The sequence below is a fragment of the Capra hircus genome, chromosome 21 (genome assembly GCF_001704415.2).
Source record: "Capra hircus breed San Clemente chromosome 21, ASM170441v1, whole genome shotgun sequence".
Classification (NCBI taxonomy): domain Eukaryota; kingdom Metazoa; phylum Chordata; class Mammalia; order Artiodactyla; family Bovidae; genus Capra; species Capra hircus.
In genome coordinates, this window is record NC_030828.1 from 20,934,829 (window position 1) to 20,961,746 (window position 26,918).

General features: G+C 46.3%; 1 protein-coding gene across 1 annotated transcript; it reads left to right on the forward strand.

Annotated features, from left to right (window-relative positions):
• Window positions 1,077-26,445, forward strand: VPS33B (VPS33B, late endosome and lysosome associated). Its single transcript, XM_005694983.3, has 23 exons — window positions 1,077-1,259; window positions 3,252-3,332; window positions 3,706-3,767; window positions 5,557-5,606; window positions 5,804-5,871; window positions 16,140-16,185; window positions 17,221-17,315; window positions 17,610-17,714; window positions 18,087-18,183; window positions 18,410-18,487; window positions 19,145-19,218; window positions 19,509-19,595; window positions 19,758-19,848; window positions 20,255-20,329; window positions 20,561-20,625; window positions 20,734-20,788; window positions 23,100-23,146; window positions 23,749-23,881; window positions 24,508-24,581; window positions 25,224-25,325; window positions 25,476-25,551; window positions 25,667-25,783; window positions 26,077-26,445. Exons 1-23 carry the CDS (start codon window positions 1,164-1,166, stop codon window positions 26,154-26,156), a joined length of 1,854 nt encoding a protein of 617 aa, XP_005695040.1. The 5' UTR covers window positions 1,077-1,163; the 3' UTR covers window positions 26,157-26,445.

Sequence of the window (26,918 nt, forward strand, 5' to 3'; positions counted from 1 at the left end):
GGTCAGGTTCAATTTGTACTTCCTATGCATCTCACCAGGAGATGAGTTTGCGATGTCATGATTGGTTAGTGAGTTCAGGTATTGTGTCAGCCAGACCTGTCCATTATAATGTCTCTCATAAGCTTCTTAAAAACAAACCAAACCCCAAACAAGGTAGATATAGATCTTTATCATCACCCGTGAAACTCCCTAAGCTTCCCCAATTCAATCACTTTTCTGAAATTTTCACTATAGTTTTTCCTGTTCAAGAACCTGTTGTAAATAGTATAGAAGCCACTTTTGTGTCTGGCTTCTTTCATTTATTCAGTTATTTTTACTGTATGACTATGTCACAATTTATCCGTTTTCCCACGAAAAGCATTAATGAGTCAGAACTCTGATACTGAAAGGTCACAGGTGGTGAGACTCAGCTTCCATTGGCTCCTAACGCGTTCTTCTCTCCCTTCACACCCGCCTCCATCTCGAGCGTCTAGCCTCCCGCAGGTCAGAAGCGGGAGAGCTCAGAGCTCGCCGCCAACTTTGTGGAGTAGATGTAATCGACAGTCAAGATGCCCGGTGATCAGTGCCCTCCGGATTCCCAGTTGGTTTCGCCCATTTCACGAAGTTCTGAAAATGGAGCAAGTGCCCAACGCTTCCTTGCGTGAGCTAGGAGAATTGGGTATACCTTTCAAATTTAGTTTAAAGTAAAATCCTTTTATCACAGGAACACTCACCTCTGGTCCGGGAAGACACTGGAACGTTGACGCGTTGCCGCTCGTTTTCAAATGTCCCTTCCAGGACGCCGTCCTTTTCCGGGTACCCTGAGCGGCGCTCGAGAGTACGGGACTTCCGGGAGGTCTAGGAAGCCGTCCCTCTCTTTGGTATCTCTGCAGGTGTAGACCCGAATCCTGCGGACAGGCGGAGTGGACCGGGAGGGGCGGGGCGGGATACAGTGACTGCAGGCCTGAAGCAAGGTCCCCTTGGCTGCAGCTGTCTGGCCGAGAGGTGGCCGGCCATTCATTCCTCCAGTGTGGCTGACGAGCGAGGGCCCCTTGGGGGGCTCTTTCGGGTTCTGTGCCCGTACCTGAAGGAGAGCCATCCTGCGCTTACCCGGGCCGCTGCGGGTCTCCTCGGAGCGGAGGGCGTCCCCCTTCTTCCACCTTGCGGCTCAGGTGACCGCCGCCATGGCTTTTCCCCATCGACCGGACGCCCCAGAGCTGCCTGACTTCTCCATGCTCAAGAGGCTGGCCCGAGACCAGCTCATCTACCTGCTGGAGCAGGTCAGTGCCCGCCACGTCGGGGGCCTTTACTGCATCAGCAGTTTAGCACTCACTGGATGCCTAGTTCTTTCTTACTGAATTCCCTTGATCTTGCCTTGGTCCTTGGAGCTTCTGTGGCAGGTCCAAAATGAAGCACAGGTCCTTTTTTTTTTTTTTTTTTACGGGCAAGGGAGACACCACTAGTGTCAGGCATCACTGGGGATGGAAATATGGTTAAAACAACTTGGACCTTAGGGATCTTACTTCCTGATCTATTCATAGGCATTACTGGGAGCCTGTGAAGCACAAATTAGCACACATAGGGTATCCTGTGGTAAATGAGTGACAGCTAGGGTTCATGAAACAGTCATTTCTAGCTGGAGTAATCTAGGAGTTTCGAGGAATGGAGTGTGAAGATAAACATACTTTAATTAGAGATGGGAGAGGGTATTCCAGGCAGATGTGCTGGTAGGAGCAAAGTTGAGGAACCTGGAAAGGACAAGGCATGTAATACATGGAAGAGAGGGATGAAATAGACAGTAGGCATTAGGTAGCTACTGAAGGTTTATCCCTGATTCCTGTGAATGTTTCAGCCTTGTTTCCCACCATTCCCTGACATCCAAAATTTCTCAACCTTGGTAACACTGACATTTTGGGCTGGTTAATTCTTTGTGGTGGGACTGTCCTGTACACTGTAGGATATTTAGCAGCATCCCTAACCTCTACCAGTAACACCAGATGTCAGTAAGACCCCCTGGCCCAAGATGAGACAACCTAAATGTCTCCACACTTTGCCAGATATCCCCTGAAGGGCAAAATCAGTCCTGGTTGAGGACCACTGCTTACATGCACCTTACCCATCAGGCAAACTGAACTGCTCTTCTGCCCTAGCCATTCAGCCTGTTGGCTTTCCCTGGCTTTGGCTGAATTACCATCTCGATCTGTCACTGCCCACAGCCTACCCGTTTGTCAAAATCATGTTGAGAGGAAGCTTTCAATGACTTCACCCTCTCTTCTGCTCAGTGTGACCTCTCCTTCCTCTGGACAGATGAGAGAGCAGCGTCAGGAATGGTGAAGCAGGAAGTGGGTGGGAGGGTGAGGACTGCCCTGGGTTAAGTTTTCTGCCTTGAACATTGGTTCTGTTTGTAATTAGAAGTAAAATGCCATTTGAAGAGATGTCTGGCATTTGGTTGTGGGGTTGCAGGATACACGCAGTTTTGTTTTGTTTGGCTTTGTTCAGCAGGAGATCAGTTAGTTTTTCAGGAGCTATAGAGGAGGAGGCAGTGGAGCAGAGGAGCAGTGATGTAGAACAGGGCCTCAGGCGAGCAGGAGGGTTGAGTGAGAAGGATGTGACCTTAGAAAGTGAGGGACTTCCCAGGCAGTCCAGTGGTTAAGACTCCAAGCTTTAGTGCAGGGGGCATGGATTGGATCCCTGAGCAGGGAACTAGGATCCAACATGCTGCGTGGCCATAAAAAAAGATGAAATATCTTTCCACTGGAACCAATAATGAATAGAAGACAAAAATACGTGAATATGTAAAGAAATGTCAACTGTGGCTATAGACAGTAAATAAGGTGCTGGGTTAGGTGAGGTCTAGTGCCTTTCCAAGGAACTCAGAGACTTTTTTTTTAAATGATTTTCTTTATTGGCTTATGGCTGTGCTGGGTCTTCGTTGCTGCTCCTGGGCTTTCTCTAGTTGTGAGCAGGGGCTACTCCTCGTTGCAGTGCATGGGCTTCTCGCCGTGGTGACATTTTTGTTGCAGATCATGGGCTCTCAGGCATGCAGGCTTCAGTAGTTGTGGCACACGGGCTTAGTTGTTCCACGGCATGTGGGATCTGCCTGGACCAGGGATCAAACCCATGTACCCTGCGTTGGCAGGTGGATTCCTGTCCACTGTGCCACCAAGGAAGTTCCCAGCTCAGAGACTTCTATTAAATGGATGACTGAGTGAACTCTTGACTGAGGGGCTTTTATGACCTGAGAGTGATCCAACATACTGTGTCTCCTTCAGCTTCCTGGAAAGAAAGACTTGTTCATTGAGGCAGATCTTATGAGCCCTTTGGATCGAATCGCCAATGTCTCCATTCTAAAGGTAACTTGCCCCCATTCCCATGTGGAATCATGTGGATCAGGCCCCTCTTTGCTCATTAAGCAGTTTTTCTTTTGATGAATGGTACAAATTACTGAGGAGTAATTACTACCCTTCTAGGGTAGATATAGGATAGCAGAGTTGAGTGGACTGGGGGGGATTGATCCTCTTTGTATTGTTTTTGAATTATTTAAATGTTGATTTTTCTACTGACAGTTTGAGGAAGGTTCAGTGGAATGGTTGTTAGGGGGGCATTTTGACTCCTAGAGTTAGTGTAGATAGGAGGAAGCCCTTTCAGAAGACCCCTGTCTTTGTATCAGGCTTCAGGTTCCCAGTCACACTTACGTCTGTTGTTTCATTTGATTCTTGTCTGTAGCAACACGAGGTAGACAAGCTGTACAAAGTGGAGAACAAACCAGCCCTCAGCTCCAGTGAACAGTGAGTGTCCAGGAGCCTCGGTCCCTGCACATTTGCCTTTGATCAGTCCTTGGCTGAGATCTAGCCCCATGACATTTGTGATATCAAAGCATTTCACTTCCCTGCACTTTTACAATTTCTCCCCTAGGTTATGATTTATCCTCCTAATTGGTCTCCTTGTCTGCAGTTTCTCCTTTGTCCTCTTCTCTCTCTAACCCAATCTACCAGCTCTAACCACATTGATTGAAAGAAAGTGAAAAAGTCTCTGAGTCGTGTCCGACTCTTTGCGACCCCATGGACTATACAGTCCGTGGAATTCTCCAGGCCAGAATACTGGAGTGGGTAGCCTTTCCCTTCTCCAGGGGATCTTCCCAACCCAGGGACTGAACCCAGGTCTCCTGCATTGCAGGTGAATTCTTTACCAGCTGAGCCACAAGGGAAGCCCAAGAATACTGGAGTGGGTCGCCTATCCCTTTTCCAGTGGATCTTCCCGACCCAGGAGTTGAACCAGGGTCTCCTGCATTGCAGGTGGATTCTTTACCAACTGAGCTATCAGGGAAGCACTCCCCCACCACACTGATTAATCTTTCACAAATAATTTCCTTGTGATCTCCTCCAGAACCTTCAGGCCTTCCCTTACTTACCCACTAAAGTCTTCATTGCTCATCATAGATTCTAAAGCTGCCTCCCAGAAGGCCTTGCGCCCTCTGTCCAGCCTGGCCTCTTGCACATACTCTCTCACCTGATGCACTTTCGTGTGTTTCCCCGCTCTGCACACAAACCTCCATGCTTCTGGCCACTCCACCCACTCTGCCTGACCTTCTCTCCTCTCCTCACTGTTCTCGTGACAGACACCCAGCCTTCAGAGCCCAGCCCCACCTCCTCCACGAAGCCATCCCAGGGTCGCCACCCCCGGGTGATTGTCTCCTCCCCTGGATTTGCATGGAGCTCAGTGTTTGTCCTGTTCACCTGGCACTCAGTCACATGCTGCCTGTTGTCTGGCGTTTGTTTTTATTTTCAGTATTTCTCAACTTAAGTCATGTACACCCTCCCTTAGAGGAAAAAACCCTCCTAGATACATGGAGAATACATCCACAAATCCCAGTTTGAACAACATGTCACATACTTCTTGTATTATTTTTGGTTAATTATTTTGGTTAATTATTTTTGATGGTTAATATACTCCATGCATACGTGCATCTTATTTTGCCCAATAAACTGTAAATTATTTGAGAGCAGAAACTTCTGGGTCTACCATAAGGCCAATAAGTTCCCCCAGCTCATCACAATATACCTGCTTTATGTTTTTTAATTTACTCTTAATTGGAGGATAATTGCTTTCCAGTGTTGTTTTGGTTTCTGCCATACAACAGTGTGAATCAGCCACAAGTATACATATGTCCCCTCCCTTTTGAGCCTCCCTCCTGTCCCTCACCCCATCCCACCCCTCTAGGTTGTCACAGATCACTGGACTGAGCTCCCTGTGTTATGCAGCGGCTTCCCACTAGCTATCTCTTTCACATGTGGTAGTGGGTTTATGTTGATGCTCCTCTCAATTTTTCCCACCCTCTCCTTCCCCTGCTACGGCCACAAGTCTGTTCTCCACATCCGCATCTCTAGTTGTGCCCTGCAAATGGGTTCTTCTGTACCTACCTGCTTTACTGAGGGGAGTCTTCTGTGGTGAGTCAGCCGAGAACGCTGGCGTGGCTTTGGCCGGCTGAGAGCTGTAGCACGTGGTGAGAGTTAGCATTACTATCACCAACTTCATGATTTTTCTTCACTAGGATTTTTCCCCCCTTCTCTCCCATAGGTTGTGCTTCCTGGTGAGACCTCGCATCAAGAATATGCGGTACATTGCCAGTGAGTGTGTCACAGCGTTCGCTGTCACTAAGACCCCGGGGAGGGCGGGAATGTCTGAGGGCCGTGGCCAAAAGAACCCTTTCATAAGGAAAGAATTGTTCGGGTTGGCCGTGCCCCGAGGCTCGCCGCTGCCTTGCTTCTAGTCTAGCGTAAGGCCCATGGCTTTCTGGGCTGCATGCCTTCCCTTCTGTCTGTAGGTCTCGTCAATGCTGACAAAATGGCTGGCCGAACTAGGAAATACAAAGTGATCTTCAGTCCTCAGAAGGTGAGTTTGGACCCATGTGGGCGTGAGATAAGGTAGAAGAGCATGGGGGACTGGGACGGGGTAAGGGGCCAACCGCTGTGTCTCCCTCTAAGCGAATTCTGTGTGACTGAACAAAATACCTGCCATTGTCTTTTTATTAATGTAGCAGAGAGTCTCCTATCAAATTTCCCCAAATACAGATAGTACAGTGGTGAGAGGTGGCCTCTACATGTGAGTGTGTGCATGCTCGGTTGTGTCTGACTCTCTGTGACCCCATGGACTGTAGCCCTCTAGGCTCCTCTGACCATGGCATTCTCCAGGCAAGCATACTGGAGTGGGCTGCCATGCCTTCCTCCAGGGGATCTTCCCGACCCAGGGATCAAACTTGAATCTCCTTTTGCATTTCCGGTGGATCCTTTTACCACTGTGCCACCTAGGAAGCTATCCTGTTTAGGAATATAAATATATGAAGTATAACATTATGACTAGGGCAAGAATATTATTGAGTAGAATAACCAGATTACAAGATACTTTTTAATGTTATTTAAAGGAGCTATAGTAGTTAATTTCTAGTTTGGGGAGTCTTACAGAACCCTTTTCTTCCAGTTATACTTCCAAGGACAGATTTGTTTAAATAGGAAACAGAACAAGTTGGTAACAGTTTCAAATAATGCTGCAAGCCTCCATAACACACAGAAAAACAAAACTGAGATTTTAATGAATTTTTTTTCTTTCTAACACCCTATCTAATCAAATTATTTGACCTGATTTTCCATCACAGGACCGTCTCTTTAGTGGCTGTAGGGAGGAGGAGATCTCTCTCTCTTCCTGAGCTCCCTCTGTTAATTATGAAGATTGGCAGTTTGCCAAGTGGACAAAGGAATCCCATTAGTTAGAATTAAAAATAGGCCTGTAAGATTTCAGTTTGTTTTTTTGCAGTGAAATAATTAGGTATTTTATTTACAAAAGTAAAAATAAGATTTGAGTTTTGTGAATCAATCAGTTTGATCTTTAAAAGGAAAAATATGGGAAATAATATAAAAGATGTCAATTTACATAGCACACAAAAGTAGGCAGAATAATTTTATACAATAAACAGTCATAGGAGATGCTAACAAAGTACTGGATAATATGCCACTTAGTAAAGGAAAATAACCTACACAAAGGTTAAAAATTGACATAAATCACTAACATAAAAATTATGAAAGCTAAACAAAATTGGGAAAATATTTATAAGTATTGCTATACAGAAAACTCACATACACCCGTAAGAAAATTTTGATTCTAATAAATGAATTAGCAAGAGCATTATTTTAATTACAAAAGGAATGGCTTAGAAACATTTGGAAAAGTCAGCCTCATTAATAAAACAATGCTGATTAATAGATTTAACTTTTTTTTGGACCTATTAGTAAAGTTGTTTTCCCTCACTGCTGTTTTTTTACTATGTCAATTATATATATATTTTTTTAATATAAATTTATTTATTTTAATTGGAGGCTAATTACTTTACAATATTGTATTGGTTTTGCCATACATTGACATGAATCCACCATGGGTGTACATGTGTTTCCCCATCCTGAACCCCCCTCCCACCTGCCATCCCATCCCATCCCTCTGGGTCATCCCAGTGCACCAGCCCTGAGCATCCTGTATCATGCATCGAACCTGGACTGGTGATTCATTTCACATATGATAATATACATGTTTCAATGCCATTCTCCCAAGTCATCCCACCCTCGCCCTCTCCCACAGAGTCCAGAAGACTGCTCTATACATTTATGTCTCTTTTGCTGTCTCGCATACAGGGTTATCGTTACCATCTTTCTAAATTCTATATATATGCATTAGTATACTTTATTGGTGTTTTTCTTTCTGACTTCACTCTATAATAGGCTCCAGTTTCATCCGCCTCATTTAAACTGATTCAAATGTATTCTTTTTAATGGCTGATTAATACTCCATTGTGTATATGAATCACAGCTTTCTTATCCATTCATCTGCTGATGGACATCTAGGTTGCTTCCATGTCCTGGCTGTTATAAACAGTGCTGTGATGAACATTGGGGTACACGTGTCTCTTTCAATTCTGGTTTCTTTGGTGTGTATGCCCAGCAGTGGGATTGCTGGGTCATATGGCAGTTCTATCTCCAGTTTTTTAAGGAATCTCCACACTGTTCTCCATAGTGGCTGTACTAGTTTGCATTCGCACCAACAGTGTAAGAGGAATCCCTTTTCTCCACACCCTCTCCAGCATTTATTGCTTGTAGACTTTTGGATAGCAGCCATTCTGACTGGCGTGAAATGGTACCTCATTGTGGTTTTGATTTGCATTTCTCTGAAAATGAGTGATGTTGAGCATCTTTTCATGTGTTTGTTAGCCATCTATATGCCTTCTTTTGAGAAATGTCTGTTTAGTTCTTTGGCCCATTTTTGATTAGGTTGTTTATTTTTCTGGAATTGAGCTGCAGGAGTTGCTTGTATATTTTTGAGATTAATTCTTTGTCAGTTGCTTCATTTGCTATTATTTTCTCCCATTCTGAAGGCTGTCTTTTTACCTTGCTTATAGTTTCCTTTGTTGTGCAGAAGCTTTTAATTTTAATTAGGTCCCATTTGTTTATTTTTGCTTTCATTTCCAATATTCTGGGAGGTGGGTCATAGAGGATCCTGCTGTGATTTATGTTGGAGAGTGTTTTGCCTGTGTTCTCCTCTAGGAGTTTTATAGTTTCTGGTCTTACATTTAGATCTTTAATCCATTTTGAGTTTATTTTTGTGTGCGGTGTTAGAAAGTGTTCTAGTTTCATTCTTTTACAAGTGGTTGACCAGTTTTCCCAGCACCACTTGGTAAAGAGGTTGTCTTTTCTCCATTGTATATTCTTGCCTCCTTTGTCAAGGATAAGGTGTCCATAGGTGTGTGGATTTATCTCTGGGCTTATATTTTGTTCCATTGATCTATATGTCTGTCTTTGTGCCAGTACCACACTGTCTTGATGACTGTGGCTTTGTAGTAGAGCCTGAAGTCAGGCAGATTGATTCCTCCAGTTCCATTCTTCTTTCTCAAGATTGCTTTGGCTATTTGAGGTTTTTGTATTTTCATACAAATTGTGAACTTATTTGTTCTAGCTCTGTGAAAAATGCCTTTGGTAGCTTGATAGGGATTGCATTGAATCTATAGATGGCTCTGGGTAGTATACTCATTTTCACTATATTGGTTCTTCCAATCCATGAACATGGTATATTTCTCCATCTATTAGTGTCCTCTTTGATTTCTTTCACCAGTGTTTTATAGTTTTCTATATATAGGTCTTTTGTTTCTTTAGGTAGGTATATTCCTAAGTATTTTATTCTTTTCGTTGCAATGGTGAATGGAATTGTTTCTTTAATTTCTCTTTCTATTTTCTCATTATTAGTGTATAGGAATACAATGGATTTCTGTGTGTTGATTTTATATCCTGCAACTTTACTATTATTCATTGATTAGCTCTAGTAATTTTCTGGTGGACTCTTTAGGGTTTTCTATGTAGAGGATCATGTCATCTGCAAACAGTGAGAGTTTTACTTCTTCTTTTCCAATTTGGATTCCTTTTATTTCTTTTTCTGCTCTGATTGCTGTGGCCAAAACTTCCAAAACTATGTTGAATAGTAGTGATGAGAGTGGGCACCCTTGTCTTGTTCCTGACTTTAGGGGAAATGCTTTCAATTTTTCACCATTGAGGATAATGTTTGCTGTGGGTTTGTCATACATAGCTTTTATTATGTTGAGTTATGTTCCTTCTATTCCTGCTTTCTGAAGGGTTTTTATCATAAATGGATGTTGGATTTTGTCAAAGGCTTTCTCTGCATCTATTGAGATAATCATATGGTTTTTATTTTTCAATTTGTTAATGTGGTATATTACATTGATTGATTTGCAGATATTGAAGAATCCTTGCATCCCTGGGATAAAGCCCACTTGGTCATGATGTATGATCTTTTTAATGTATTGTTGGATTCTGTTTGCTAGAATTTTGTTAAGGATTTTTGCATCTATGTTCATCACTGATATTGGCCTGTAGTTTTCTTTTTTTGTGGCATCTTTGTCAGGTTTTGGTATTAGGGTGATGGTAACCTCATAGAATGAGTTTGGAAGTTTACCTTCCTCTGCAATTTTCTGGAAGAGTTTGAATAGGATAGGTGTCAGCTCTTCTATAAATTTTTGGTAGAATTCAGCTGTGAAGCCATCTGGTCCTGGGGTTTTGTTTGCTGGAAGATTTCTGATTACAGTTTCAATTTCCGTGCTTGTGATGGGTCTGTTAAGATTTTCTATTTCTTCCTGGTTCAGTTTTGGAAAGTTGTACTTTTCTAAGAATTTGTCCATTTCTTCCAAGTTGTCCATTTTATTGGCATATAATTACTGATAGTAGTCTCTTATGATCCTTTGTATTTCTGTGTTGTCTGTTGTGATCTCTCCATTTTCATTTCTAATTTTATTGATTTGATTTTTCTCCCTTTGTTTCTTGATAAGTCTGGCTAATGGTTTGTCAATTTTATTTATCTTCTCAAAGAACCAGCTTTTGGCTTGTTGATTTTTGCTATGGTCTCTTTTGTTTCTTTTGCATTTATTTCTGCCCTAATTTTTAAGATTTCTTTCCTTCTCCTAGCCCAGGGGTTCTTCATTTCTTCCTTTTCTAGTTGCTTTAGGTATAGAGTTAGGTTATTTGCCTTTTTTCTTGTTTCTTGAGGTATGCCTGTATTACTATGAACCTTCCCCTTAGCACTGCTTTTACAGTGTCCCACAAGTTTTGGGTTGTTGTGTTTTCATTTTCATTCGTTTCTATGCATATTTTGATTTCTTTTTTGATTTCTTCTGTGATTTGTTGGTTATTCAGCAGCATGTTGTTCAGCCTCCATATGTTGGAATTTTTAATAGTTTTTCTCCTGTAATTGACATCTAATCTTACTGCATTGTGGTCAGAAAAGATGCTTGGAATGATTTCAATTTATTTGAATTTACCAAGGCTAGAGTTATGGCCCAGGATGTGATCTGTCCTGGAGAAGGTTCCATGTGTGCTTGAGAAAAAGGTGAAATTCATTGTTTGGGGGTGAAATGTCCTATAGATATAAATTAGGTCTAACTGGTCTATTGTATCATTTAAAGTTTGTGTTTCCTTGTTAATTTTCTGTTTAGTTGATCTATCCATAGGTGTGAGTGGGGTATTAAAGTCTCCCACTATTATTGTGTTATTGTTAATTTCCCCTTTCATACTTGTTAGCATTTGTCTTACATATTGCGGTGTTCCTATGTTGGGTGCATACATATTTATAATTGTTATATCTTCTTGGATTGATCCTTTGATCATTATATAGTGTCCTTCTTTGTCTCTTTCCACAGCCTTTGTTTTAAAGTCTATTTTATCTGGTATGAGTATTGCTACGCCTGCTTTCTTTTGGTCTCTATTTGCGTGGAATATCTTTTTCCAGCCCTTCACTTTCAGTCTGTATGTATCCCTTGTTTTGAGGTGGGTCTCTTGTAGACAACGTATATAGGGATCTTGTTTTTGTATCCATTCAGGCAGTCTTTGTCTTTTGGTTGGGGCATTCAGCCCATTTACATTTAATGTAATTATTGATAAGTATGATCCCATTGCCATTTACTTTATTGTTTTGGGTTCAAGTTTATACACCCTTTCTGTGTTTCCTGTCTAGAGAAGATCCTTTAGCATTTGTTGGAGAGCTGGTTAGGTGGTGCTGAATTCTCTCAGTTTTTGCTTGTCTGTAAAGCTTTTGATTTCTCCTTCATATTTGAATGAGATCCTCACTGAGTACAGTAATCTGGGCTGTAGGTTATTTTCTTTCATCACTTTAAGTATGTCCTGCCATTCCCTCCTGGCCTGAAGAGTTTCTATTGAAATATCAGCAGTTATTCTTATGGGAATCCCCTTGTGTGTTATTTGTTGTTTTTCCCTTGCTGCTTTTAATATTTGTTCTTTGTGTTTGATCTTTGTTAATTTGATTAATATGTGTCTTAGGGTGTTTTGCCTTGGGTTTATCCTGTTTGGGAATCTCTGGGTTTCTTGGACTTGGGTGATTATTTCCTTCCCTATTTTAGGGAAGTTTTCAACTATTATCTCCTCAAGTATTTTCTCATGGCCTTTCTTTTTGTCTTCTTCTGGGACTCCTACAATTCAAATGTTGGGGCATTTAACATTGTCCTAGAGGTCTCTGAGATTGTCCTCATTTCTTTTAATTCATTTTTCTTTTTTCCTCTCTGTTTCATTTATTTCTACCATTCTATCTTCTACCTCACTTATCCTATCTTCTGCCTCCATTATTCTGTTGGTTCCCTCTAGAGTGTTTTTGATCTCATTTATTGCATTATTCATTATATATTGACTCTTTTTTATTTCTTCTAGGTCCTTGTTAAACCTTTCTTGCATCTTCTCTATCCTTGTCTCCAGGCTATTTATCTGTAACTCCATTTTGTTTTCAAGATTTTGGATCATTTTCACTATCATTATTCAGAATTCTTTATCAGGTAGGTTCCCTATCTCTTCCTCTTTTGTTTGGTTTGGTGGGCATTTATCCTGTTCCTTTACCTGCTGGATATTTCTCTGCCTTTTATCTTGTTTAATTTGCTGTGTTTGGGGTGGCCTTTCCGTATTCTGGCAGTTTGTGGAGTTCTCTTTATTGTGGAATTTCCTCACTGTGGGTGGGATTGGACAGGTGGCTTGTCAAGGTTTCCTGGTTAGGGAAGCTTGTGTCGGTGTTCTGGTGGGTGGAGCTGGATTTCTTGTCTCTGGAGTGCAATGAAGTGTCCAATAATGAGTTATGAGATGTCAGTGGGTTTGGTGTGACTTTGGGCAGCCTGTATATTGAAGCTCAGGGCTATGTTCCTGTGTTGCTGGAGAATTTGTGTGGTATGTCTTGCTCTGGATGTCTTGTTGGCCCTTGGGTAGTGCTTGGTTTCAGTGTAGGTATGGAGACTTTTGATGAGCTCCTATTGATTAATGTTCACTGGAGTCAGGAGTTCTCTGGTGTTCTCAGGATTTGGACTTAAGCCTCCTGCCTCTGGTTTTCAGTATTATTTTTACAGTAGCCTCAAGACTGCTCCATCTATACAGCACTAATGATAAAACATCTAGGTTAAAGATGAAAAGTTTCTCCACAGTGAGGGACATCCAGAGAGGTTCACAGAGTTACATGGAGATGAGAAGAGGGAGGAGGGAGATAGAGGTGACCAGGAGGAGAAGAGGGGGGAATCAAAAGGAGCGAGAGCAAGCTAGCTAGTAATCACTTCCTTATGTGCACTCCACAGTCTGGACCACTCAGAGATGTTCACGGCATTACACAGAGAAGAGAAGAGGGAAGAAGGAGACAGAGGTGGCCAGGAGGATAAAGGGGGGAATCAAAAGGAGAGATACAGATCCAGCCAGTAATCAGTTCCCTAAGTGTTCTCCACAGCGCAGAACACAAACACACAAAGAGATTCACAGAGTTGGGTAGAAAAGAGAAGGGGGAGGGAGGAGATAGAGGCAACTTGGTGGAGAAAAAGAAGAGTCCAAAGGGGGAGAGAGCAGTCAAGCCAGGAATCTCGCTCCCAAGTAAAAATGGGTACTGAAGACTGGGTTCTTAAAGGTACAAAATTGATAACATGTACCAAAAAGCAAAGATTAAAAATCTAGAGTAGAGGTTGGATTCTCAAAAATACAATATTAAAGAAGAAAACAAAGTCACAAAAGTTATAAAATATATATATATGAAGTTTGCTTTAAAAAATAGGGTCTTTTTTTTTGCAAAGTAATAGTAGGTTATAAAAATGAAAATTAAAGGAGTAATAGAGGACTTAAAAATTTTTTTAATTTAAAGAATGATAATAGTAAAAGTATATCTTGGACTTTCTCTGGTGTTGTTGTGGACAGTGTGGGGTCAGTGCGTTTTCAGATAGTTCCTTGATCTGGCTTATATTTCTCAAGATCTATAGGCCCTTTCCTATGTAGTCGGTACTAACTATAGGGTTTTAATCTATTGCACCTGTCACTTCCAAGGTGGTTCCCTCTGTTTTAGCGTCTCCTGTTTGCTGGTCTCTTCAGTGTCTAATTTCCACCCTGACACAATGGGGCGGTGGTGGACACTTTTTTAGGCTCCCGTGTTCAGTCGTGCTGTGGGGAGGGAGGAACACTGCAAACAAATAACACTGGCATGTGCTCGCAGTGTCTCAGCCACACTGCGTTTGCCCCTGCTCACGGCGTGTGTGCTTTCCCTGTCTACACTCCTTAGGCTGTAGGTTGCTCTGCTGGGAACTGAGGCCGGCCCTGGGTTGTATGCACTTCCCCAGGTCTAAGCCGCTCAGGTTCAGGTATTCGGGTAGTCCTCAGAGGCGCAGACTCGGTTGGGCCTGCGTTTTGTGCCCTTCCCAGGAGGTCTGAGCAGCTCAGGTGACCAGGTCCTTGGCGAGCACGGTCGCCCCCCAGGTGGTGGCTGCAACTTATGCCTACCCCGTACCTTGCCGCTCAGTTTTCTGGGTGTACAACCAGCACACCTTCTCAGGTGTGCCATGTGTCGCTTTTGGGGAGCTGATCTCTGGCTGTGACCCTCCCGGCGGATGTCGACCGTCCAGAATCCCAAGAAGTCTTGGTTAGCAATGAAGCCTTCTTACAGTTTGGTCGAGGATGCCTCTCTGGGGCCGCGATTACCCCCTTCTGGCTCTGGCTGCCCTCGCCTGCCTGTCTCTGGTGGGGGATGGGCCGGTCCACAGCTGGCTAGCTCTGCTCAGTCCTTTGTTCTGTGAGCGGGCCTGGCGGTGTCTTAGGTTAGGACTTTTTGCGGGATAGCTATTCCACAGTCTGGTTTGCTACCTCAAGTTAGGTCCCTCAGATTGCCCTCAGGGCATTCAGGCCCAGTCCTTACTCTAAGCAATGCAGCCCGCGCCTCCCTGGTTGCTAGTGGCGGATGCTGGCGTCTGTGCTGCTTCCCCACTGGGGGAGTTACCGTTGGGCACGTAATCTGTGGGTTTTATTTATTTTTCCTCCTAGTTATGTTGCCTTCTGAGGTTCCAAGACTCACCATGGACTCGCCAGTAAGAGTGTTTTCTGGTGTTTGGAAACTTCTCTCTTTTTTAAGACTCCCTTCCCGGGACAGATCTCCGTCCCTACCTCTTTTGTCTCTCTTTTTATCTTTTATATTTTTTCCTACCTCCTTTCGAAGATGATGGGCTGCTTTTCTGGGTGCCTGATGTCCTCTGCCAGCATTCAGAAGTTGTTTTGTGGAATTTACTCCGCATTCAAATGTTCTTTTGATGAATTTGTGGGGGAGAAAGTGGTCTCCCCGTCCTATTCCTCCGCCATCTTAGGACCGCCCCCGATTTCAGTTTTTATTTATTTGGCTGGGCAGGGTCTTGGTTGTAGCATGCTGCATCTTTAGTTGATGCATGTGGGATCTAGATACTTGACCAGGGATCGAACCTGGGCCCCCTACATTGGGAGCCTGACACAGATATCACTGTATTTGACCACAGAGATCTAGGGCGTCTAGATAAAAAGATGAAGGTGGGTGTGAGGAAGCAGAAGCAGTGGTATCAGATAATTCTTCACAAACCCAGTGATGTCTGTGTTGGGCTCTTCTACCTAACATCTCTGGCATTGGAGACGGCTGCCTATTCTTCCCTGAACCTCTGCCTTTAGAGATGCTATTTAGAGGCGCTAGTTTCTCTGTTCCTGCCTCTGTGTATTCTTTCTTGGTCTTCTCTGGAAGGTCTTGGACTGTGCACTCATAATTTTGGTTCCCTAGAGTCCCGTCCTTAGCTCTCTTCTCTGTGTTCTTTTGAACAAACTACCTACTTTAAATGTAATGTATGTGCCATGAACCCCAAGGCTGTCTGTCCAGACCTCCCCCTGGTGTCTGCAGAGGTCCCATGGACATGTCCTAACCAGAACTCCATCCCTCCCCTCTCCACCCCACCGCTCTTTACCTCCACCTGCTCCTCCTCCTCTGTTTCTATAGCACTGTCACGCCCTTCTTCTGAGCTCTACCTCCCAGACTCACTCTTCCATGACAGCTGAATACCCTTTCCTTCGTAAAGCTTTTCCAGTCATTCAGGGAGAAAAGAGCAATTGACTTAATAAATAGATAAAATGGATGGAAAGGAAACATAGTATTAGGCAAGATGATTCCAGTGGTCCTTTCTAGATCTGAGAGTCTGGGTTCTCTTGTCTTTTCAGTAACTGTGGTCCTCATCAGTGACCACAGAGGAATCCAGAGAAATGGAAAGAACAAAGAAGGGGGTTACTAATCAGCTTCCGTCTGTCTTTCAGTTTTATGCGTGCGAGATGGTGCTTGAGGAAGAGGGCGTCTATGGAGGTGAGAGGAGATGAGTGAGTGGAAAGGGGAAAGTAGGTGTGGGAGAAGGCCCTGCGGGTTGCCCCCTGCTGTATCTCCTCCTTTTTGCTTGCTGTCTCATTCCTATTGGCATGGCAGGAGGAGAGTGTCCTTAGAGTGGGAAGAAGGACCCCAGCTTAAACCACTAGTGGGAGAGTATGGAAGGGATCCTGGGGGGTGTGCTCTCTTCCTTCCCTCCCAAGACCCCCACAAGGAAACCGTGTGCCTTCCCTCCTCTGTGTGTGACACAGACCTGGTCCCCAGTCCTTCCTGCTGGAAATCCTGCTCAGAATAAAGCCCAGAGCCCTCAGTGTGGCCTCCTGCACTTCTCCAGTCTGGCCCCTTCCTGCCCTTTAGACTCATCACGTGTGCTCCTCTCTCCTGAGTCACCGCCCTCCAGCCATGGGGACTTCACACATCTGTTCCTGTTGCCTAGAATATTCCTCACCCTAAGCTTCTTTGCCTACCTGAATCATACTTGAATTCTAAGCCTAAATGTCACTTCTTTAGGGAAGTCTTTCCTATATCCCTGGTTGGGGTTAGATCCTTGAGCTGTTTGCGCTCTTAGGTTGCTGTTTCTTCTTTGGAGCCTGCAACTGGAATCCCATTTGTCTGCTGTGCACCCTCCCACTTCACTGTGAGCTCCAGAAGTTAGGAGCGTGTCCCCAGTACCTAGCCTAGTGCCTGTACACACGCAGCTTTCAGTCAGTACTGTTAGATGATGCATAGATGAGTGAGTGTTTCATCGGCAATCTTGGTCGGTACTCTAATGGATACACACCACTTACCACATTGTATTACAGGCTGTTACACACACACGTCCTCTCCTTATCAGCCTGTGAGCCCCTTCCGGGCAGAGACTGTATCTTACTCATCTCTGAGTATCCCGGGCTTAGTACAGTACCTGAGGCAGTGGGGCAGGCCCTCAGGAAGTCTCACATGACTGCGGTGGACCGTCCCTCTTCATGTGGAGCCGCGTGCCTTTGGCAGGAAGGCTGACGCTCTCTGTACCCACAGATGTGAGCTGTGACGAATGGGCCTTCTCTCTCTTGCCTCTTGATGTGGATCTGTTGAGCATGGAACTACCAGAGTTTTTTAGGGACTACTTCCTGGTGAGTGCAGGGCACTCGGGTCTTGGCATCAATGAGAGGGGACAAACATGGGGTCCTGTGGGCTATGGATTCAACCTTCTTCCAGCTTATCTCATGTATCATGAGTGATACTGATTTGGAGGTGGAATGCTGCTGACTGATATTCACGAGGCTTCCTTTGGGGCCAATGAAAATGAACCCTCTGAAGCATTGCTGAGACCCTGCCCTTCTGCTCCGGGGCTTCTGGGCCTCGCCCCTTTCCAGATGAATCTGTCAGGTTGATCTATAGCTTTGTGGCCCACGTGGTCCCTGCAGGAAGGAGATCAGCGTTGGATCAACACTCTGGCACAAGCTTTGCACCTCCTCAGCACCCTATATGGACCCTTCCCCAACTGCTATGGAATTGGCAGGTGTGCCAAGGTGAGAAGTTCTGTTGCCCAGATAGCCCGTATTTCACCCGTTTTCTGCCCACTAAGATTATTCAAGGGCATCTGTGATGTGATGTATAGGCTTTTGTTGCTTCAGAAGAGGTCCCCAGAGCAGAGAACTCGTGTGGCTAACAGAACAGCAGGACACCCCTGGGTAGCATTCCTAAATATTTGGGGGCAGTGAGACTCCTTCACTGCTGTCAGGAAGGATGGGGAGGGATGGGAACAGATGGAGTAGAAGAGGTAATCATGTTATAATGAGCTCTTCCTTGGGGTCAATTGCATGGAACGGGTTGGGTTCTATAAGTGTGGGGCTGCAGAAGGGACCTGGACTCAAGACTGAGGACGTGTTGGGCCCTAGCAGATGTCGTATGAACTGTGGAAGAGACTGGAAGAGGAGGAGGATGGTGAAACCAAGGGCCGAAGGCCAGAAATTGGACAAATCTTTCTCCTGGACAGAGGTGAGCTCTGTCAGCACTCCTCTCTTCCATGGACCCGAGAAAACATGGGAATATCGGGAATATAGCAGACATGGTGGCACAGTTGGAATCCTCCAGCGGGGGCTGTGAATGCCAGCATTGACCACAGGGAAGGGTGGCGTGGGCACTTGGGCCCCATGGACACTGAGCTAACTGGGTGGTAGGCTGAGTCGAGGAAAACCCTCATGGTTGGGGATCTCGATTTCAGACGTGGACTTTGTGACCGCACTTTGCTCCCAGGTGGTTTACGAGGGCCTGGTGGATGACACCTTCCGCATCAAGTGTGGTAAGTGGCATCTCGGCGAGACAGAGGTGTGTTCGACTCCTCGGGCCTCCCCGAGACCCAGACTCAAGAGTGAAATGCTGGCTTCCAAATGGTTTGTTGTGGCTTTGTTGCAAAGTCCGACTCCTTTATGACCACGTGGACTGTAGCCCACCAGGCTTCTCTGTCCATGGGATTTCCCAAGCAAGAATTCTGGAGTGGGTTGCCATTTCCTCTTCTAGGGAATCCTCCTGGATCAGGGATCGAACCCGCATCTCCTGCGTTGGCAGGTGGATTCTTTACCGCTGAGCCACCACTGTGTGCTCAGTCATGTCCGACTCTTTGCAACCCCATGGGCTGTAGCCTGCCAGGCTCCTCTGTCCATAGAATTTTCCAGGCAAGGATCCTGGAGTAGGTAGCCATTTCCTACTCCATGGGCCACCAGGGAAGCCCCCAAATAGTTTGGGGGACCTTTAACTCATTTTTTTTTTTGCCCTGCTTTTGGGATCTTAGTTGCCTGACCAGAGATCGAACCCAGGCCCCTGGCAGTGGACCTAACCAGAGCCCTAACCACTGGACTGCCAGGGAAGTCCTGGGGACACCTTTCACGGCAGTTCAGGAAAGGGTGGGGAAAGATGGCTTCCTTGGAGATCATCCGAGCTGTCCCCTCTGCTCTCAAAGGGAGTGTTGACTTTGGCCCAGAAGTCACGTCCTCTGACAAGAGCCTGAAGGTGCTGCTCAATGCCGAGGACAAGGTGAGCATGCAGGTGCCCGCAGACGATTTCCCAGGCTGCTGCCACCACGAGGCTGCGGGCCCCGGTGCTGGGAGGGGAGGCTGAGTCCCCGGAGGGAGGGCCACCCCGCCAGCTGAGAGGGCACCCCAGGGCACACAGCAGGGATCTGACGCGTCCTCATCGAAACCGGCTCAGCTTTCTCTGCTAGAACCGCTGAGCGCGCGCCCTGTACTGTTGCTGCGCCGAGGAGGCAGGAAGACGAGAGGTCCGAGTCTGTGCAGTCATCTGTTCCTGTCGCATTCCCCTCACAGGTGTTTAATGAGATCCGGAATGAGCACTTCTCCAATGTCTTCAGCTTCCTGAGCCAGAAGGCCCGGAACCTGCAGGCCCAGTATGATGTGAGGCTCCTACCTGGGGCCTCTGTCTGTTTCCTCGGTGGCTCCCAGGCTGCTGCCTCCCTGATGCTACTGCTGGGCAGGGATTGGGGGGGACCTGCGGGTGTGCAGTGGTCAATTCTGTGTGAGGACAGAAGGCCTGACTTCTCTGGCACATCCCCACAGCGCCGAAGAGGCATGGACATCAAGCAGATGAAGAACTTCGTGTCCCAGGAGCTCAAGGGACTGAAACAGGAGCACCGCCTGCTGAGCCTCCGTACGTTTCAGCTTGAGGCCAGGGTGAGGGGAGGGCTGCAGAGGAGCTCTGCCTCTGGGAGGAGATCCTGTTCATCTATCAAATAGTGCTTTAAAAAAAGAATTATTTTAATAATATCAGTGTTTCTGGTTGCTTAAAAGAAATTATTTATTTATTTGGCTGTGCTGGGCCTTATTGCGGCATGTGGGATCTAGTTCCCTGACCAGGGGTCAAACCTGGGCTCCCCTGCGTTGGGAGTGTTAGCCACTGGTTCACCTAGGAAGTCCCAAATAGTGCTCTTATTTGCTCTGAAATGGGAAGAAGTGCTCCTGCACTTTGCCTGAAAAAGTTTTTATTCTCCTGGACAGTAAAGAGACCTCCTTCCAGAAACAGGAATGTGTCAGCTCCCCTTTTGTCCTGTCTGCAGATATCGGGGCCTGCGAATCCATCATGAAGAAGAAAACCAAGCAGGACTTCCAGGAGCTCATCAAGACTGAGCATGGTGACTTGGCTACCTCTCCTGCTTCCGCTTCCTGGACTCCCGGCCCCAGCCCATCCTGAAAAGATGCTCTTTGGCACTTTCCAATGCTGGTTCCTGCTAGAAGTTCTGGGGGCCCCTTAACCCACCCCAAAAAGGATGGAGAAAGAGATGGGGAGACAGATGCCCATTAGCATAGCTGGCAACAAGCTGAGCCATTCCCCCAGTAATAGGCTCTCCTCTGATTCCTTGCAGCGCTGCTGGAGGGGTTCAACATCCGGGAGAGCACCAGCTACATTGAAGAGCACATAGACCGGCAGGTGAGGCAGGGCGGGACAGAGCGGGGAGCGGTGGGGCCCAAGCAGAGGAAGAAGAGAGAACGTGTGTTACGAAACTTGACTTCTCCCTGGCTCTTTCTTCCTGTGCAGGTGTCACCCATAGAAAGCCTCCGTCTTATGTGCCTTTTGTCCATCACGGAGAATGGTGAGCCCCAGGGACCAAAGGTTGAAAAGTATACCTTAGGGACAGAAAAAGTCATTTTGAAAGAAAGAGAAATGTCCTAGCAGACAGAACATTCCCCTATAATCTCATGGATTCTATCCCCTGTAATAAAGCAGGTTTTTGTTTGGGGTGAAACATCCCCAGGTCATTAAGGTGATTTATCATTCCAGCCCTAAGGAGGTCTGCATCTAGTCCCCTTCTCTGCAATAAGGCCTGTCCCATCGTAGGACTGTCAAGGGTAGAGCTGAGCGACATGTCTCTCATTATTCCATCTGGACTCCTACCCTCAACACGATTTCATAATCAAGACACAGTTCAGGAAAAACCAATTTCATAAGCATTTTAGCAGCTCGGATTCTGCAGCTTTTCATGGCAACTTGTTCTGAGTTTTGAAGTCTTCCAGTTTACAAATACTTTTAAAACTTGTTAATTTTTGGCTGCCCTGGGTCTTTGTTGCTTCAGGGTTCTCTTGTGGCATATGGGCTTAGCTGCTCCACAGCATGTGCCCCGGCAGTGACAGGTGTATGCCTAACCACTGGACCACCAGGGAAGTCTCGGCAGATATTCTTTAAGGTTGCTTTTTACCCAAAGAAGTCATTTGCTTATTCTAAATCCCCTTTATTGTAGTTGGAAGCCCATTTCCTCTTACATCTGAGAGTTCCCTGTCGCACTTTGGGAACCCATGTGGACACTTCTCCCATTCCTCACTTGCTGTTGAGCAGTTCCTGGGAGGACTGGCCCCTAGCCAGGGAAACACGCACAGGAAGGCCCTTCTCCCTGCGCTTGCATTTCCCTCCCCCACCCCACCTCCATGGATGAAACTGGCATTTGTCAGTGTCCCTTCGCCAGGGCTCTTTCTTGGAACCCTCAGATCCAGGCTTTATCTTTCAAAAAGCAGGCTTCAGTTGAGGAGTCAATTTAGAATTGACTACACAGGATACAAAGTTAATACCAAATCCAACTTCTTCCTTCTCATTCAGTTCAGTTCAGTTGCTCAGTCATGTCTGACTCTTTGCGACCCCATGAATCGCAGCACACCAGGCCTCCCTGTCCATCGACAACTCCCGGAGTTTACCCAAACTCATGTCCATCGAGTCGGTGATGCCATCCAGCCATCTCATCCTCTGTCGTCCCCTTCTCCTTCTGCCCCTAATCCCTCCCAGCATCAAAGTCTTTTCCAATGAGTCAACTCTTCTCATGAGGTGGCCAAAGTATTGGAGTTTCAGCCTCAGCATCAGTCCTTCCAATGAACACGCAGGACTGATCTCCTTTAGGATAGACTGGTTGGATCATCTTGCAGTCCAAGGGACTCTCAAGAGTCTTCTCCAACACCACAGTTCAAAAGCATCAATTCTTTGGTGCTCAGCTTTCTTCACAGTCCAACTCTCACATCCATACATGACCACTGGAAAAACCATAGCCTTGACTAGACGGACCTTTGTTGGCAAAGTAATGTCTCTGCTTTTTAATATGCTATCTAGGTTGGTCATAACTTTCCTTCCAAGGAGTAAGTGTCTTTTAATTTCACGGCTGCAGTCACCATCTGCAGTGATTTTGGAGCCCAAAAAAATAAAGTCTGACACTTTTTCCACTGTTTTCCCCATCTATTTCTCATGAAGTGATGGGACTGGATACCATGATCTTCGTTTTCTGAATGTTGAGCTATAAGCCAACTTTTTCACTCTCCTCTTTCACTTTCATCAAGAGGCTTTTTAGTTCCTCTTCACTTTCTGCCATAAGGGTAGTATCATCTGCATATATGAGGTTATTGATATTTCTCCCAGCAATCTAGATTCCAGCTTGTGCTTCTTCCAGCCCAGCGTTTCTCATGATGGACTCTGCATACAAGTTAAATAAGCTGGGTCACAATATACAGCCTTGATGTACTCCTTTTCCTATTTGGAACCAGTCTGTTGTTCCATGTCCAGTTCTAACTGTTGCTTCCTGACCTGCACACAGGTTTCTCAAGAGGCAGGTCAGGTGGTCTGGTATTCCCATCTCTTACAGAATTTTCCACAGTTTATTGTGATCCACACAGTCAAAGGCTTTGGCATAGTCAATAAAGCAGAAATAGATGTTTTTCTGGAACTCTCTTGCTTTTTCGATGATCCAGCGGATGTTGGCAATTTGATCTCTGGTTCCTCTGCCTTTTCTAAAACCAGCTTGAACATCCTTCTCATTAGGGTGTGTGGTTTTTTTTCTGCGGGGAGGAGGGTTTGTTGATTGGTGGGTTTGGCTGTACACGTTAGGACACCCCAACTGGCTCCTGAACCTTTATCTTTCTTACCCTCAGGTTTGATCCCCAAGGATTACCGATCCCTGAAAACCCAGTACCTGCAGGTAAGGCCAGGAGAATGTGTTCTTGAGGGAATTTGGTGGACATTTTTGAAATAGTTGAAGAAGAAATAGCCCCTTTCCTGTCCTGGTCACCCTTCTGTTCCCATGCGGCCTCCCTCTCAGCACAGACACCCTTCCCGCTGCCCTCATTTCATTCTGCTCCCCGCTTTATGTGGCTAGCGTGGGAGGGAATCTGAACAGTTCAGCTGTTGGAAGCAGTGGTGAGGTCTTGCTCTTGGACTCTCCCTCCCTTCAGCTCCTTGTGAGGCATCTATACAGGTTTCCTTCCACGTCCTTCTCAAGTCCTGCCTCCTCTGTGACGCCTTCCCCCCCTCCTCCCATCCATAATTTTCTGTGTTCTTTACTTGTTTCATGCTGCTTTTATTGTCTGTTTGGCATTTGGTTATTTCTGATGTGACTTCCCCAGCACAGCACTATAAAGCAGTGATCCCCAATTAAAAAAAAAACAAATTCTTCCTCACAAACAAGTGTGGGCTTTTCAGGACACAGACCGCATAATCCTCCTCTTCCCCACCTCCGTATCACCTCACAGGGCTAGGCCCTTGGTGGATGCTTGGTAGAGAGCTGAATTGCATTTTGTTCAGAGCTATGGCCCCGAGCACCTGCTGACCTTCTCCAACCTGCGGCGAGCTGGGCTCCTAACAGAGCAGGCCCCAGGAGACACCCTCACAGCCGTGGAGAGTAAAGTGAGCAAGCTGGTGACGGACAAGGCTGCAGGTGAGCAAGGAGCACAGGTAGCCCCTTCTGCCCTCCCTGGCCCTCGGTGCCTCTTCTCTCAACAGGTGGAGCACGCTGGCCAAAGGGAGGATGAGCTGGGGGAGGAGAAGGCGATTCCTTACTGTCGCTGCCCTTACCGCCACTCCTCCTCCTCTCTCGTTAGAACAGCTTCCAGTTAGTGAACGCTGATGTGCTAAGCCTTTTAGATACACTTTCTCATGTAATCCTCCCAAACCCTCTCCATGGTAAGTTGTATTATCTCCATTTTACACATGTGGAAACCAAGGCAGAGGGAGGTTAAGTGACTTGTTCAGGGCCCCTCAGTCAGTCAGGTTTGACTCCAAAGGCCACACACTTAACCAGTAAACTGTAGCTCACCCTGTAGATTGCATTTAGTAGAGGTGCCCTATAGAAGGAGGAAGACTGTGGGTGGGGAGAGAAAGGTAGTGAAGGTCTTGATCGGTTTCAAGGAACTGTAGGTAATCTGCTTTGAGGAGGGTCTTCAGGTGTGATAGGTCCTGCCCTTTGAGGAGAGGCGGTCCTGTCACTTCCTGAATGGTATCACCCACAGCAGCATCGTTAATCCTTAAACCTTAGATAAAACTCAGCACAGATTTCTTTCCCAGGAAAGATTACTGATGCCTTCAGTTCCCTGGCCAAGAGAAGCAATTTCCGAGCCATCAGCAAGAAGCTGAATTTGGTATGTGGATCAGGAGTGGATAGGGGAGGCAGTGGGTTCAGTCCTTTGTGAAATACTTTGAGCCCACAAAACCCTTTCTGTTACTTTGGTTTTATAAAGATCCTTTTGTTTGGGAACTTCCCTGGTGGTTCAGTGGTTCAGACTCCAAGCTTCTAAAGCAGAGGTGTGGGTTCAGTCCCTGGTCAGAGAGCTAAGTTCCCACATGCTACCAAAATGCAGCCAAAAACTGAAAATTAAAGGAAAAAGATTCTTTTGTTTGGTAGCATTATAGCATGAGTTTAATTTAATAATGAGACAAGACAAAGGTTCATTCATTTGGTAAACATGTAACACATACCTACCAGTATCAGAGAATGTGCCAAGTGCTGCTTCAGTGACAGGCGTGTCTTATGTCACTGCTGGAGGGTCACAAAGGGGCACTCTTGCCAGGGCACATGGGCCCTCATTCAGCAGAACTGGCAGGTACTGAACAGCTTCCATCTTTGATTATGGAGTTTTTTCCCAGCCCACCAAGGCTATTGCTGCTTTTCCCTTTAGTTGAAGTAAGAACTGCTCTTAGGGGTACACCACTTTTCTCTGACTCTGTGAAGGACTGGAAGGCCGAGTTGCCGCTTGCCTCCTGTGTTCTCCTTTACCCTCCAGATCCCACGTGTGGATGGCGAGTATGACCTGAAAGTGCCGCGTGACATGGCGTACGTGTTCAGCGGTGCGTATGTGCCCCTCAGCTGCCGAATCATCGAGCAGGTGAGAACGTGGCCCCTCCCATTCACATTTCCTGCTCACTGCTTTCTCTTAGTCCCTGGCCTGGCCCAGCTTGTAACTACCCGAGCAACTAGCAAGAAACGTGACAGTCTGGCTGCTGCTGGACTTGAAACTACGCTTGTGCCTTCCCAGGTGCTGGAGCGGCGGGGCTGGCAGGGCCTGGACGAAGTGGTGCGGCTGCTCAACTGCAGTGAGCTGGCCTTCACAGGTGCATGGCCTTCCTTGCCCAGTGGGGGCGGGTGAAACAAGGGGAGGGCGCGATGCACCACCCAGGACGCGCCTGCGTGGCCAGTGAAGAGCCGAGTCTGGTCCGGTCTTTGCAGACATGACCAAGGACGACAAGGCCTCCAGCGAGTCCCTGCGCCTCATCTTGGTGGTGTTCTTGGGTGGCTGCACGTTCTCTGAGATCTCAGCCCTCCGGTTCCTGGGCAGAGAGAAAGGTGAGAACAGGCCTCAGTGGGATCTGGGGGGCCAAGGGCAGACCTCAGGAAGGCTTCTTTAAAGGCCTATGGGTACCACCTGCTGCCATCTTGCTGGGGACCGAACAGCAGGTAGCCCAGTTCCATCCAGCGTGGCAAGTTGCTGGGCCTGAGAGCATGGTGCTGGTGCACCTGGGACTACAGACTGGTGCTCTGACCCAGCCTGGGCTGTGGAACTGGAGGGGCCCCACATGGCTGGTGTCAGGGGCTCAAATCTGCCCTCGGTCACGTTTGGTGGTGCTTTTACTCCTTAGGGTACAGGTTCATTTTTCTGACGACAGCAGTAACCAACAGTGCCCGCCTCATGGAGGCCATGAGCGAGGTGAAAGCCTGAAGTTTTCCCTGCCAGTGTTGATGTCTTTCCTGGACGTGTTCCTCAGTGGGATGCAGGAGTCTGACTCGGAGATGCTAAGAAAACGTCTACCAACTACCCTCCTAAGAGCTGGGGAGCAGGGGACTTTCTTGGGATCTAGAGAACCTATCTGAGGAGAGAGTTCACCTCCTGCCCCCAGGATGTTTCTTTTTTGTTCATGAAGTACAGCCCCTGCTAATAAGATAAGGAGGATCTTTTTCTAAATCCTCTTTGAGTATCACTGTAAATAAAGCCTCTACTCTCAACGTATTATGTTTAGTTCTGGACAGGCACTTTCACAGTTTATTGGGGGGAGGTAGAGGGGGCTTTATATAGCAGCTTTGTGTGCTCCGCAGCTGGGACTGGGTAGTTGCTCTGGGCCTGTTCTGTTTCTTCCTTGAAACTTGCCCTGTAATTCATTTTCCTCAATCATAAAATAGGGATTAGATGATCAGTAAGCACCCTTCCAATTCTAAAATTCTGTGATTCATTGTATTTTAGGAAAAATGAGTTTGCTATTGTTTCAACATAAGGAGGCACTTGAATTTTAAGCCTTCTGTTTCTTATTGCAGAAGGAAAGATGTGTCCCCCGTTAGAGCAGTTTTAGGCACTGTGCTCCTCTAAAGGCCACTAGTGCCCCTGTAAGTGCTAATTCTCAGGGCCTCTCTTTCCCTTCACCCTTTAAAAATGGTGAACTCTAACCACCATCTATTAGTGGTTGTCTTCTAAGTTGTTCTCACTGTT

Coding starts and splice junctions, on each gene's coding strand:
- VPS33B (XM_005694983.3), top strand. CDS start 1,164: ATGGCTTTTCCCCATCGACCGGACGCCCCAGAGCTGCCTGACTTCTCC. Junction 5,872..16,139: donor TGATCTTCAGTCCTCAGAAG/GTGAGTTTGGAC, acceptor TCTGTCTTTCAG/TTTTATGCGTGCGAGATGGT. Junction 16,186..17,220: donor GGAAGAGGGCGTCTATGGAG/GTGAGAGGAGAT, acceptor CTGTACCCACAG/ATGTGAGCTGTGACGAATGG.